This window comes from Oncorhynchus masou, chromosome 3 (genome assembly GCF_036934945.1).
Source record: "Oncorhynchus masou masou isolate Uvic2021 chromosome 3, UVic_Omas_1.1, whole genome shotgun sequence".
NCBI lineage: Eukaryota > Metazoa > Chordata > Actinopteri > Salmoniformes > Salmonidae > Oncorhynchus > Oncorhynchus masou.
This window is the reverse complement of record NC_088214.1, coordinates 20,314,730-20,328,642: the sequence shown is the minus strand read 5'-3', so window position 1 is coordinate 20,328,642 and position 13,913 is coordinate 20,314,730. Positions and strand designations below refer to the sequence as shown.

The 13,913-nt window shown below is 42.5% G+C and overlaps 1 protein-coding gene across 1 annotated transcript in view; it reads left to right on the top strand.

Moving 5' to 3' along the window:
• LOC135506956 (obscurin-like) overlaps positions 1–13,658 on the top strand; it is an 81,486-nt gene extending 67,828 nt beyond the window's left edge. The window contains 17 exon segments of the mRNA XM_064926397.1: positions 130–186; positions 1,311–1,450; positions 1,760–1,960; positions 2,085–2,161; positions 2,526–2,696; positions 5,652–5,811; positions 5,933–6,049; positions 6,217–6,381; positions 6,491–6,649; positions 6,925–7,102; positions 7,314–7,427; positions 7,578–7,745; positions 8,505–8,607; positions 8,810–8,939; positions 9,327–9,420; positions 9,657–9,699; positions 10,224–13,658. Of these exon segments, the coding sequence (XP_064782469.1) occupies positions 130–186; positions 1,311–1,450; positions 1,760–1,960; positions 2,085–2,161; positions 2,526–2,696; positions 5,652–5,811; positions 5,933–6,049; positions 6,217–6,381; positions 6,491–6,649; positions 6,925–7,102; positions 7,314–7,427; positions 7,578–7,745; positions 8,505–8,607; positions 8,810–8,939; positions 9,327–9,420; positions 9,657–9,699; positions 10,224–11,364 (3,218 nt within the window). The 3' untranslated portion in view covers positions 11,365–13,658.
• The last annotated feature ends 255 nt before the right edge of the window (positions 13,659–13,913 follow it).

Here is a 13,913-nt window from a genome sequence, read left to right as displayed (position 1 = left end):
GATTCCTACACCTTGTCCTCCCCTACGACCGACAGATATGGATTGTCATTACTTCATTTCATCATCCTTCAGCCCTCCATCCATTAATTCACTCACATGCACTCATCCAATCGTTAATTTGTTATTCAGACAGCACACAGAACCATCAAGTGCTCCAGTGGATGAAATCATGGCCCAAAGCCTCCAGTATGTATCCACAGTACATAAAGATCTCAGCTACTCTCACTAAAAACCAGACATCCTTTACACAAGTTAGTGAGTCTCCTCTTATGTTATATGTCCTCCTCTCTGCATCTGTCTCTAGCTGTCTGACTTGGATTGGATTGACTGAATTTAAAAGAGGAGTACTACTTGACATGAAACAAGGGGTCAGAAAATGGCGTCCCTCTGTTCGTGTTGCACGACAGTAAGAATATCTTGGCTATCACTGGCGATGATGACTTGTGGAGATGACATTAACATACAGTATTTCACCGTTCAAGACACATTTAAACATTTTGAAACAAAATGGTCAAGATTCCATTGTATAGTGGGGGACAAAACTATCATTAAATCAGTTCCATTATTCTGCTGCCATTTCAGTATAACAAAGAATATATATACCTGGTCAAACATTTCTCCCTTTCTGTTTTTGTGCTCCATGATATTTATTTGATGCATTAGTAGAAGTTGTGTCTTGGCAAAGCAGTGCTTACCTGAGCACATGATTAAAATGGCTTTGAAGTGATACTCCGGATAGTATATAGCTGGAATACATGCCTGCACTCAGTCATGTATGGACACAACTTAATAAGACACCACATCTTATTTGTACAGTATCTTTCTTATGCATGCATCTAGTGTTCTAACTAGTTTGTAATAGTGAAAACTATTTAATCAAATAACTTGTGCAGTAGCAGCAAAACTGTTGATGGCACTAATGTGTAGTTTAGCTAACCTTCTGAGGAATCTTGATAATTAATTGTGTTATGCCAGGTATAATATTCATTTTACGGGTCAAGAAGCCAAAGCTACACATTCCAGGTGGTCTGTGGATGTTTCAGTGGCCAATTTCACCTTTCTATAAATGTGTGTACAGTATTATTAGGCCTATGTGTAGGTAACTGCCAAAATAAAGGAAACACTTGTGTAAATGAAGGATACTATTGACACTTAATGTAGGTGTTTCCTTTATTTTGGCAGTTACCTGTATATACTGTGATATGTTGAGGTGTGTGTGTGGGTGTGTGTGTGTGTGTGTGTGTGTGTGTGTGTGTACTGTATGCTCTCCTGGCTGTCTCCCTCTGAACCCCTTCCCCTTTCTGACCCAGCCTCACTACGTGTCCCGGGAGGCGACAGTGACGACGAGACCAAGACACCCTCCGCCTCACCACACCACGGTCGCTCTCGCCCCGGCTCCATTCTCGCTGATTCCTCCTCTGAGTCTGACGACCCTGATGCCAGGGGAGAGGTATAGAACTATATAAAAGGATCTGTCATTCTTGTTCTTTGTTTGGAACACCTCAGTATCACATCACTCAAACTGGGTCCTCTCTAATGAGTAAAAAAAATTCTTATATTTTTGACTGGATTTGCAGACTACTTACTTGACTTATTCCTTTCAGCTCCTAATGCAGAAAAGGGCCTCACCTGGCCTGCATCACCAGCAAACCCAGTTCTGGGCAAATCTCGTATAAATACAATTATGTTTTTTCATCCAAGTCACTCTGCAAGCTCTTATAGACAAAACTTTGTGTCTGATGTTCGACTCCTTCTACAGATGTTTGACATCTATGTGGCTACGGCTGACTACAACCCCACCATCCCCAACAAAGATACAATTTCCCTGAAGGAGGGCCAGTATGTTGAGGTTCTGGACTCGGCACATCCACTCAAATGGCTGGTCCGGACCAAACCCACAAAAACCACCCCATCCCGACAAGGCTGGGTCTCACCTGCCTACCTGGATAAAAAACTCAAGGTGTGTTTGAAGATCAAAGTAATTGCTTTAGCACCAATATTGTACATCGACCTCTACTCTCTTGATCCTATTTTAGTTAAAAGTTATTGTGTTCTTAATGTTATATTAAACCTTTGTGTTCTAGCTGTCTGATGTTGCTGGTGACATCCCAGAGGGAGGTGGAGAAGAGGTCTCAGAAGGAGAGTACAAGAAGAGACTACTGTGAGTCGAGAGCTTCTAGAACTTCTCACACTCTCTTCTATTATGGCCAAAACTTAAACTGAGATCAGACTGCCATGCAACTCTGACTTTCACACAAATCAAGATGATTTGTGTGAAATCAATGCAGGTGCTTCTTACCTGCATTGCTTGCTGTTTGGGGTTTTAGGCTGGGTTTCTGTACAGCACTTTGTAACATCAGCTGATGTAAGAAGGGCTTTACAAATACATTTGATTTGATTCGAGAATGAATGTAAAAAACAAACAAACAAGAAGATAGTTAGGATTCGGCTCTGCATGCACAAGCAAGAAACACCACCACACTCAACGACACCCCATAGTAACCACAATACTCTGTCATCCTCAGCCAACTGATTCAAGACATGATCAACAGCGAGGCAGAGTTTGTCAAAGAGATGGACTTCTTCACCTCCCACCACATCAAGCAAGTGGAGAGCCCTGACACCCCATCTGACGTCACCAGCCAGAAGGAGGCCATATTCAGGAACATCAACGAGATCAAGGCCTTCCACAGCGAGTAAGTACCACTGACTGTTTTTTTGGCCCGTCTTCAAACAAACTTAAACTTTTAAGGATTAATGAAGCTTTCATAAACCCTTTATAAGGCTTGTATGTATGCTTCAGAAATGACCTAACTGTTTCTATTGCATTGATGTTTTGTCATTATATAATACCATACCATTACAAAACATTAGGAACACCTGCTCTTTCCATAACATAGACTGACCAGGTGAATCCACCTGAAAGCTATGATCCCTTATTGATGTCACTTGTTAAATCCACTTCAATCAGTGTAGATGAAGGGGTTATTTTGAGACAATTGAGACATAAGCCTTGAGACAATTGAGACATGGATTGTGTATGTGTGCCATTCAGAGGGTGAATGAGCAAGGCAAAATATTTGAGTGTCTTTGAACGGGGTATGGTAGTAGGTGCCAGGCACACTGGTTTAAGTGTATCAAGAACTGCAATGCTACTGGGTTTTTCACACTCAACAGTTTCCCGTGTGTCTCAAACATGATCCACCACCCAAAGGACATTCAGCCAACTTGATACAACTGTGGGAAGCATTGAGTCAACATGGGCCAGCATCCCTGTGGAACGCTTTTGACACCTTGTAGAGTCCATGCACTAACGAATTGTGGCTGTTCTGAGGGCAAATGGGGGTACAACTGAATATTAGGAAGGTGTTTGTAATGTTTTGTACACTCTGTATATACCACTTATAAACTGGGTAGTTTGGGTTCTGGATGCTGATTGGATGTGTTAGTTTCTAAATAAACACAGTAAAAAAACTCAGACTCTTATTAAAGCTCAAACCAAGTTTATTCACCCACTGGGTCATACAGCTGCATAAGACAAATCATATCCACACAAGCACTAGTATTTAATCCTTTCTCCTATGCTGAGCCCCTCCTTACACATCTGAACAGCCAATACACCTCTGTTACTATGCAGAAGATTTGTGATGTATGTTATTCCCTACTTCTTCTAACCTGACCTCTGCCCAAATTCCTCACTCCTCCCCAACTCCTCCCATAGGATCCCTAATGTCTGACAATAACATATCCTGGTAGAATGTAAACATTCCACATTCCCCTCTCTCCTCCAGTGACATGAAAAATTATATTTAATGTTTTCATGTCAAAGTCAGAACCCAACAGATGAAACAGCATTCCAGCTGTGAGTATATCAGACAATATACCACAGGTATTACATAAAATTACACTAAACAAAAATATAAACGCAACATGTAAAGTGTTGGTCCCATGTTTCATGAGCTGAAATAAAAGATCCCCAAAAATGTTCACACACACAAAAACATTATTTCTCTCAAACTTTGTGCACACATTTGTTTACATCCCTGTTAGTGAGAATTTCTCATTTGCCAAGATTATCCATCCACCTAACAGGTGTGGCATATTAGAAGCTGATTAAGCATAATGTAATGTCATGTAATATTTCTAATTGTATATACTGTAACTGCCTTAATTTTGCTGGACCCCAGGAAGGGTAGCTGCTGCATTGGCAGCAGCTAATGGGATCCTTAATAAATACAATTTATACAAGTGCACCATTGTGCTGGGCACAATAAAAGGCCACACAACACAATGCCACAGATGTTTTGAGTTTTGAGGTGGTGTACAATTGGCCTGCTGACTGCAGGAATGTCCACCAGAGCTATTGCCAGATAATTGAATGTTAATTTCTCTACCATAAGCCGTCGCCAACGTCATTTTAGAGAATTTGGTAGTACGTCCAACATGCCTCACAACTGCAAATCACATGTATAGCATTGTGTGGGTGAGCTGTTTGCTGATTTAACGTTGTGAACAGTGCCCCATGGTGATGGTGAGGTTATGGTATGGGCAGGCATAAGCTACAGACAACAAGAACAATTGCATTTTATCAATGACAATTTGAATGCACATCAATACCGTGACGAGATCCTGAGGCCCATTTTCGTACCATTCATCCACCGCCATCACTTTGTTTCAGCATAATAAGGTATGGCCTCATGTCACAAGGATCTGTACACATTTCCTGGAAGTTGAAAATGTCCCAGTTCTACCATGGCATGCATACTCACCAGACATGTCACCTATTGAGCATGTTTGGGATGCTTGGGATTTGACGTGTGTGACAGCGTGTTCCAGTTCCCACCAAAATCCAGCAACTTCGCAGAGCCATTGAAGAGGCGTGAGACAACATTCCACAATCAACAGCCTGATCAACTCTACACGAAGGAAATGTTTAGCGCTGCATGAGAAAAATGGTGGTCACACCAGATACTGATTGGTTTTCTGATCCACCGCCCCTACCTTTTTTTTAAGGTACCAGTGACCAACAAACGAATATCTGTAGTCCCAGTTATGTGAAATACATAGATTAGGGCCTATTTCAATTGATTCATTTCCTTATGTGAACTGTAATTCAGTAAAATCTTTGAAATTGTTGCATATTGCATTTATATTTTTGTTCAGTATATTTTTTACTTTTCTATTTATCTTGGTAACCGGTTTGTAAAAGCAATAAGTCACCTCTGGAGTTTGCTTCATGCCTACGGTTTGCGTAAGAACAACCCATAGCCGTGATATATTGGCCATTATATAAACTGGGTGGTTTGAGCCCTGAGTGCTGATTGGCTGACAGCCATGGTATATCAGACCGTATACCATGGGTATGACAAAACATTTATTTTTACAATTACATTGGTAACCAGTTTATGCACCTCTGGGGGTTTGAGGTACTATATATACCACGGCTAAGGGCTGTGTCCAGGCACTCTGTTTTGCATTGAGAGAATGAACAGTCCTTAGCCTTGGTATATTGGCCATATACCACACCCCCTCGGGTCTTATTGCTTAAACATATCACACCACCTCTGGGTTTATTGCTTAAATATACTGGTAATAATTACATTTCTCACAAAGCTGCTGAATGAATTGACCCCATACTGTGTCATGTGCAGGTCCATGCTCCCTAAGTTGAGCCACTGCGACACTGATGACGACGTGGCCATGCGCTTCCTGAGGAGTGGCGAGGGCTTTGAGAAGTACCTCCAGTACCTCGTAGGCCAGCAAACGGCAGAGGCCGCTATCAGTGACAAGACCGTACACCGCTTCTTCAAGGTAAGTGAATCCTTCACAAATACTGTTAGCACAAGTGGTCATTAATGTGTAAGTCTATGATGGCTGACTGATGTAAGGCTAGTAATGGCCATGTTTCTAAACCCTGTTGTCTTTGTCACAGGAATACACAGACAAAGAACAGGCCAGTGCTGACCCTGCTGAAGGTCCTGTACTGAGCATCAACGCCTACCTACAGAAACCTCTGGACAGAATCCAGAAGTACAAGGCCTTGCTCAAGGTGAGAGTTTAACACGGTAAATTGGGTATTCTTTGTTCTTGTTCACACACTAGGAATTAATGCACCAGAGCCTAAATTGTCATGTGTTTTTATGTTATATAATCTTGTTTAAATATTAGTGTTATTATTATTATCTTAAATCGTTGTGCCCATTTCTTTGACTGTAGGAGCTGATCAGGAACAAGGCCAGGAACGGTCAGAACTGCTGCCTGCTGGAGGAGGCCTATGCCATGGTTTCATCACTGCCTCAGCGTTCAGAGAACACACACCACGTCTCCATGATAGAGAACTACCCTGCAACTCTGGATGTATTGGGGGAGCCCATCAGACAGGTGAATAACCAAAATCCATTTGCTTCCATTTGGTGGCTAGTGAATTCGACCATATTCTTGAGGATTTTCAACTAACTTTGTGATGTGATGGTGTTGTGTTTTGTGACAGGGACCCTTCATGGTGTGGGAGGGTGCACCTGGGGTAAGGTCCTCCTCCAGAGGTCACCATCGACATGCGTTCCTCTTCAAAAACTATGTGATCATCTGCAAATCCAAGAGAGACACCAACACAGACACCCAGGGCTACGTCTTTAAGAACATGATGAAGGTAAGACTCTCTTCATTGCTCTTTCTAAAAACTCCAGATGTAACTCAGCATGTCTATCCACTGAAACAAGTCACTAAAGAATTAGTCAACTCTAAACACCAGACAATTCCAATCTGTTGTTCAGGGTTGGCATAGAAATAGATTGCTGCTGGAGAGAATATATCATCAATGTCACACTTCCTATGACATAAAAATAATTTCCTAAGAGATAAATAAATAAAGTGAATCATAGTCTTGAGGATAACTACTGTTTCTCTGTCTGTCTCCCTCCCTAGCTGAACAACATAGATGTGAATGAGACAGTGGAGGGTGATGACCGGGCATTTGAGATCTGGCACGAGCGTGAGGACTCTGTCAGGAAGTACACGCTTCAGGCTCGCACCGTCATCATCAAGAACTCCTGGCTGCGAGACTTCAGGGAACTGCAGCAGCGCTACACCATGCCTGCCTGGAGTGAGTCTGACACACATATATTCACTCAGATCCACCAGACAAACAGAGACAAGTTTTACAAAGCATATTGTGATCTAACCTTTACTATCAAACAAGTAATTTTTACATACTATGAAATTGCATACTATAATTGAATCTGTAATTGCATAAAATGTGTCATCTCTCCACTCAGGATTGATTGATGTGTAAATACATCTCTCTATCTGTCCAGGTATGCCTGACTTTGATGAGCTTCTGGCTGACTGCACAGCGGAGCTGAGACAGACGGTGAAACTGGCCTGCAAGGTTACTGGAGTACCCAAACCTGTGGTCACCTGGTACAAGGGTATGAGACACACCATCGAGACCGCTGTGCGAAACGCAATAGCTGTGCATACAGTGCATGTTTGTTTTTATCTACATAGCCCATACCCTGTTAATGTTTTTGAGGTAGAAACACCTCCTATGTTAAAACTGTTTCCTCCTCTGGCGACAGACGGGCGGGCAGTGGAGGCCGACCCTCACCACATCATCATCGAGGACCCTGACGGTTCCTGCACCCTGATCCTGGACAACATGACGGCTGATGACTCTGGACAGTACATGTGTTTCGCCACTAGCACAGCAGGCAACGCCAGCACACTGGGAAAGATCACTGTCCAAGGTCAGTCTTTATTACAGAGGGGAAATGACACCAACATTAGGCTTGAACTGTGAAAGTGAACATAGTGCACACCCAGACCCTACTCATAAGAATCATTGACATACAATGAGTGTCCAAAACATTAGGAACACCTGCTCTTTCCATAACATAGACTGACCAGTTGAATCCAGGTGAAAGCTATGATCCCTTATTGATGTCACTTATTAAATCCACTTCAATCAAATCAGTGTAGATGAAGGGGAGGAGACAGGATAAAGAATGATTTTTAAGCCTTGAGACATGGATTGTGTGCCATTCAGATGGTGATTTAGGTTCCTTTGAACGGCTTATGGTAGTAGGTGCTAGGAACACCGGTTTGAGTGTGTCAAGAACTGCAATGCTGCTGGGTTTTTCATGCTCAGCAGTTTTCTGTGTGTATCAAGAATGGTCCACAACCCAAAGGACATCCTGTGAACTTGACACGACTGTGAGAGGCATTGGAGTCAACATGGGCCAGTATCCCTGTAGAACACTTTCGATACCTTGTAGGGTCCACGCCCCGATAAATCGAGGCTGTTCTGAGGGCAAAAGGGGGTCCAACTCAATATTAGGATGGAGTTCCTAATGTTTTGTGCACTTAGTGTACATGTCAAAAGTAAAAGTGATTGATACTTTGCTTTGGGAAAAATCTACAATTCCAAGAATCTAAATTGTCTGGGAGGAATGTTGATCTTATAAAAAAATAAGCCTGTTTTCAAGAGTAACAATTGTGTGTTTTAGTGCCTCCTCGTTTCGTCAACAAGATGAGGAATGCTGTCTTAATCGTTGGTGAGGATGCTCAGTTTTCCTGCACCATCCAAAGCGCCCCCAGCCCCAAGATCAGGTACACTACACCACACCTGTCTCCTAGGCTTTTTAAACTGACAATTTTTTAGTGACAGTGGACTGTGCCATTTGCTTCTTCATACTGTGCTCATAATGTTGCCCATTCTTAATAGTTAATATACTGTATAAGCTAATAAATAGGTATGTGTAAGGTAATTCATATTATCTCAAAATGTAATTTCATGCCTGTCCCTGAACAGATGGTTCAAGGAGGGCAGGCTGCTGACTGACCAGGAGAAGTATCAGACCTCCACTGAGTCCCGTAGTGGAGTCCTGGTGCTGGTCATTAAAGGCCCTACGGAGAGAGACCTGGGACACTACGAGTGTGAGGTAGGCCTTTAATTCACCACCCCTCAGCTAAAAAAAAAAATAGGGCCGGTTTCCCAGCCAAATAAAGCCTAGTACAAGACTGAAATGTACTTTCAATAGATATTCTTAATCCAGGACTAGCCTAATATGGGTCCAGGAAACCATTCCATACTGTTTTAAAACACTGGACTGCAAAGCACCTCGTGTGAATAGCTGCTGCTGTATCACGTGTGAATGATCAATACAAAAGAAAAATGAGAGATACAGTAGTAGTAACATGTAACAGTAGTTACATTATTGGGATGCTTGACGTCCTTCAAAGAGGATTGTTTTCATGAGATATTACATTGATAAGATGAAGCCAGTGTTTCAGTAAGCCTAATGTATTCTACTCCCTGCCGATCCCAGTTGTCTAACCGACTGGGCAGTGCTAAATGTGCAGTTGATCTGTGCCTTCCTTCTGCTGTGGCTAGAAGAGGAGAGCAGGCGATCACCATCGAAGGTAGGAATACTCCCATTCATGCACATACCGTTGTGCATTAGTTTCATAATTTACTTTTTTTGTCAGGTTTTTAATAAAATGTAGAGAATAAATGCTTTAATGTATGCCACGTTCCTACAAAGGAAAAGATGAACCATCAATTCATCAACAATTTAGATGATGTAGTCTTTTTGTCAAAACATTAGCTATCAATTTATCTGACTAACTCCATAAGCCCTGTCCTGCTTTCCTTCTAGTCACTGAGCAGGAGACTAAAACACCAAAGAAAACCATCATCATGTAAGTGTGACCAGGTTATGATACAGACTATAAGAAGCATGCATACTTGTGTGTGTCCTCCTTAGGCCTCTGCATGCATGGCCAGGCAGTATTTCAATCCTGAGTGTAAGAGGGGCTCACTCAACGCCAAATATAACTTCCAAGGAGCTGGCATTTGGAATGGTTCCATAAGGGAATGGTTGTTAATCTTTTTGTTGTCTGCACATTTTCCTTAACTCATGTACCATTGCATGACATGTTTGTATGAGTAGACAGGACTCCACTTTGTGTGTGTGTGTACACGCTAATTAACACCTTTTGTATGTAGTCTTATTGTGAAAACAGCATGCCAGCAAGTTGTTCTCTCTCTTTCTGCTGTCTCTCTCATACCTTCTGTTCTGTTCCTGGCATACAATACACTCTTAGAAAAATGGTTCTAACTGGAACCAAAAATGATCCTTCTTTGGGTTCTCCTATGGGGACAGCCAAAGAACCCTTTTAGGTCTGTCCCTCTTTCACACCCTCTGTGCTGTGTCCCCTTACAGAGAGGAGACCATAACTACGGTGGTGAAGAACACCCGTATGAAGCGTCGTGGCATGTCTCCATCTGGGTTCAACCTCTCCGAAACCAACACCCCAGATCTCCCCACCACCCCCACTGGCACGGCCAGGCAGAGGAGGCAGGTTTCTGCCAGCAGGAAGACCACCATCCCCACCCTGTACGTCACGGAGCCCGAGGGGGGTGCTGGGGCCCGGGCCGCAGAGAACAGGTGGGTGGAGGTAGAGGAAATCATTGAGTACAAGGTGAACAAGTCGCCCAGGCTATCCAGGAGAAGAGGGGTCTCCCCAGCTGGGTCGGAGCGAGCGAACACCCCCTCCTTCACCCGGCCACGGAGGTCCCCGAACCCCAACACCAACAATTCCAACAACAAGCTGGTAGAGCTGCAGAACTGCTCCGAGCTGGAGGGGGCTCATCCTATAGCCTGGGATGATGATGAGGAGGATGAGAACATGGCTGGGTCCGAGGTTGCCCCTGGACTCAGTGGAGAGGCCTGCGAGGTCTCCGCTGTTCTAATCCCTAACGACCATGAACATGATGAGGCCTGGCTAGAGGAGCAGAAAGAGGCCTTTGTCACAGAACCGGATGATGATGATGATAACATGGAACCTCCCAGGAAGCTGGAGCCTAAGACCCTGACCCAGGCCGGTCGCGTTCTCACCCTGGAGGAGTTGGAGGACTATGTTCCCAGGGAGGGGGGGACCTACAGCTCCTCCAACACCAGGCCCTCCCCTGCCGAGAGACCCTGTGAGGTCTCTGTGCTTCAGAGGGAGATTGGGGGCTCTGTCGTGGGCCATCCAGTGCTGCTCAATGTGGGGAGGCCTGTTGTGGTGCCCAGGGGGAGGCGCAGCCCTGGCTTCTTCAGCCGCTTTAGAGAGTACCTCTCAGGCAGCATGTTCTCCCTAGCTGCCCCCCACCACCACCACCACCCCAGCGGAGACCAGTCTAGAAGGGAGAGAGAGATTCCCATCCAGGTCAGCCACGCCAAGCAAGAGGTCAAGCCTGCATACTGCTCTGAGGTGCAGAGAGTGGAGGGAGGGCAGCAGAGATACAAAACCAAAGTCTACACGTCAGTGGGCAAGCCAGTCACTCTTCAGATTAGCCAGAACCCATATCAAAACCAATAACCTAGTGTGTGAAAATCAGTTGCTTGATCAGAACCAAGCTGATTTTTGTTAATTTGTGATACGTACAATAGCCGTTTTAGTCTTAAATGGGAACATTACTACTTAAGTGTTAAAAAGCATATTCTAACCTTGCATTTTCTTGCAAATGGGAGGATCATTCCATTTTGAAGCAACCCATCTGAAAGTCAAATGCAGACACAGGAAGTCAGTTGTTTTGGTCAGACAAAGTCGTTTTAAAAGGACAAAACATCAAAAGGGGGTTGGATATGTTGTTTAGGCTAAATGATTTCCAAACGCCATTGTATACTATCCAGGCTTCAATATATTGTTGCCTTGCTTGCCACATATTTGATTATTTGATGTACAGAAAAATATAGAATAATTGCAAGTCTTGCAACATGGACTGACACCGTTTGAAAGTTTTAAAAAATCCATCTGCTTTACCCTCAGGTGACAGCTGTTTTGAATGTCAACATCTTGATGTTAAACTTCTGTTCTGTAGGAGAACATCAGTACAGTACTAAATTTCTCTCTGTGTGTTGTCTCTGAACTTTAATGAACAAGGAATATCCACCTTGATTTGTAGCATATCAGTTTGTAAATAGGCTAACTAACTCCTGTGAAAGGAAAAAAATGTGTCTCGACAGTAACTTACCAAACCAATGACTTCAGCAACGAAATTGCTAGAAGTACAAAAGAAGTCTAAAAGAGCATTGATTACAAACGTTGCTGGATTGTGTGAAACTTTGACGATGTTCTTTCAAATGCAGCCACGGTCTGCTTGAGAATACAAGAAAGCCAGATTAAAGACTGATACATGGATCATTGAGTTGTACTTCAGATTGAGCTGTCCTGTCCTATGGAGAAGTCTAGAATTTTCTAAGCATTTCTAGATGGGCAGTTACATGTTGTGCAGTGCTGATGCTTTTACATTAACTGTATATCACTCACTTGTGGTGTGGACTGTGGAATGATATAGGTCTGATTGTGTTATACAGGTCTCGTATAAAGGGTCTCTGTTTACTTTAGGTCATATACATCCAAAACATAGACCTATATAGGATATTTCATTTTGAACTGGGTCATTTGTTTTATAGAAAGGCACTTCATTATCAGTTTATTGAGAGCATTAAAGAGTAGATTGACCTCAGATAATTAAGTATTTGTGATTACTTTAAGGTCAAATGTAATTAATTATATTTAGAAAAGTGGCAGCATGTTATGTATTAGCTTTTTGAAAGATGATTTGCGTGTTTATCTGATTGACATAATTTAATCATCACAATCAGTCCCACTATAACGCCGGCGCGTTTTGACTTCTGGGTAGAACCATTGGATTTGTCTTTCTTCTGCATCCGTAGATACCAACCATTCGTCTGTGTAATTAACGGGGGCTGAGCTAGAGCTGTATTTGTGAGACAAGAGCGGATCCCAATGGGGCCCTGGGCTGAGTCTTTTTACAAAAACCTATGTAGTCTGAATGATTTGAGCTACAAACTATTCAAAGATATTTATGAAAAGGTGAGACTCTCACGAACACATGCATGTAACTATGACGCTCAACACCTACACAAGAGTCATTAGAAGGTAAGGGGTTGGTCTACATAGAAGATCATAGGAAATCCCAGGACATAATGTCTATAATAAGCTCACATAGTGGCTCTCACAAAATCTAAACAGTTGTCATTTACCAGTGAGCATACAATTTCTGTACTTACAGCATTCATATCAATTCATTTGATCAGGATTTTGCTTTGGCAGATTAAAAACATTTTTTTGAAATTTGTCAATAAAACTCATGAATGCAACTGTTTTATGTGAAATAGTTTTGTTCTACTTGTAGCCCTGGTTGTCCTGAAAAGAACACTCCCTTGTGAGGCTAAATATCAGGGCTGGACATGCCCTTATAATAAATTAAAGTCAGATACATTAAAAGATGATTTTTGCTGGGGTCGCGGGACTGATAGGGTTAACATTCATCTTGTCACATTCAGTTCAGGTGGGAGTTACATAGTTAGTAGTGAGCCATTGTACACTGGATTTATTCACTTTGTTGCAATATATTGTTTTAAAAAGTGAATTACCACTTTCCAAAGTAAGAGTGTTTTGTTTTTGTTATTTTAAACGTCTTGTAAAAGCATTGAATGTTTACCTTTGTAAGAAATTCAACATAAATCACATAGGTTTTGACTGCCTGCACATGTTTAGTTAAGAGAATGAATAGTTCATGGATTTTTGGGAGGGTACTCCCAAGTGTTTAATACACCAAAACAATTAAATTGCAACTGATGAACTGATCAGCCTGTTGTTTTATTCACTCTTGGTCAATGTGTTGGTTGGTAATGCAATCACCGAATGTAAATGCTTGTGCTTTGTCTTCCTCTCGTCTATCCTCTTCAATTACATTGAAACTTTCACATAAGTGTAGGCCTAAGAAATACTAGTCAGAATTGGGAGTCAACAATGGTAGCTCTAACCATTGATTATATATTTCAGGTAAGGTGCTTGGACTTCAACCATACTGGTCAGCAAATCACTGGCCGTTTTCA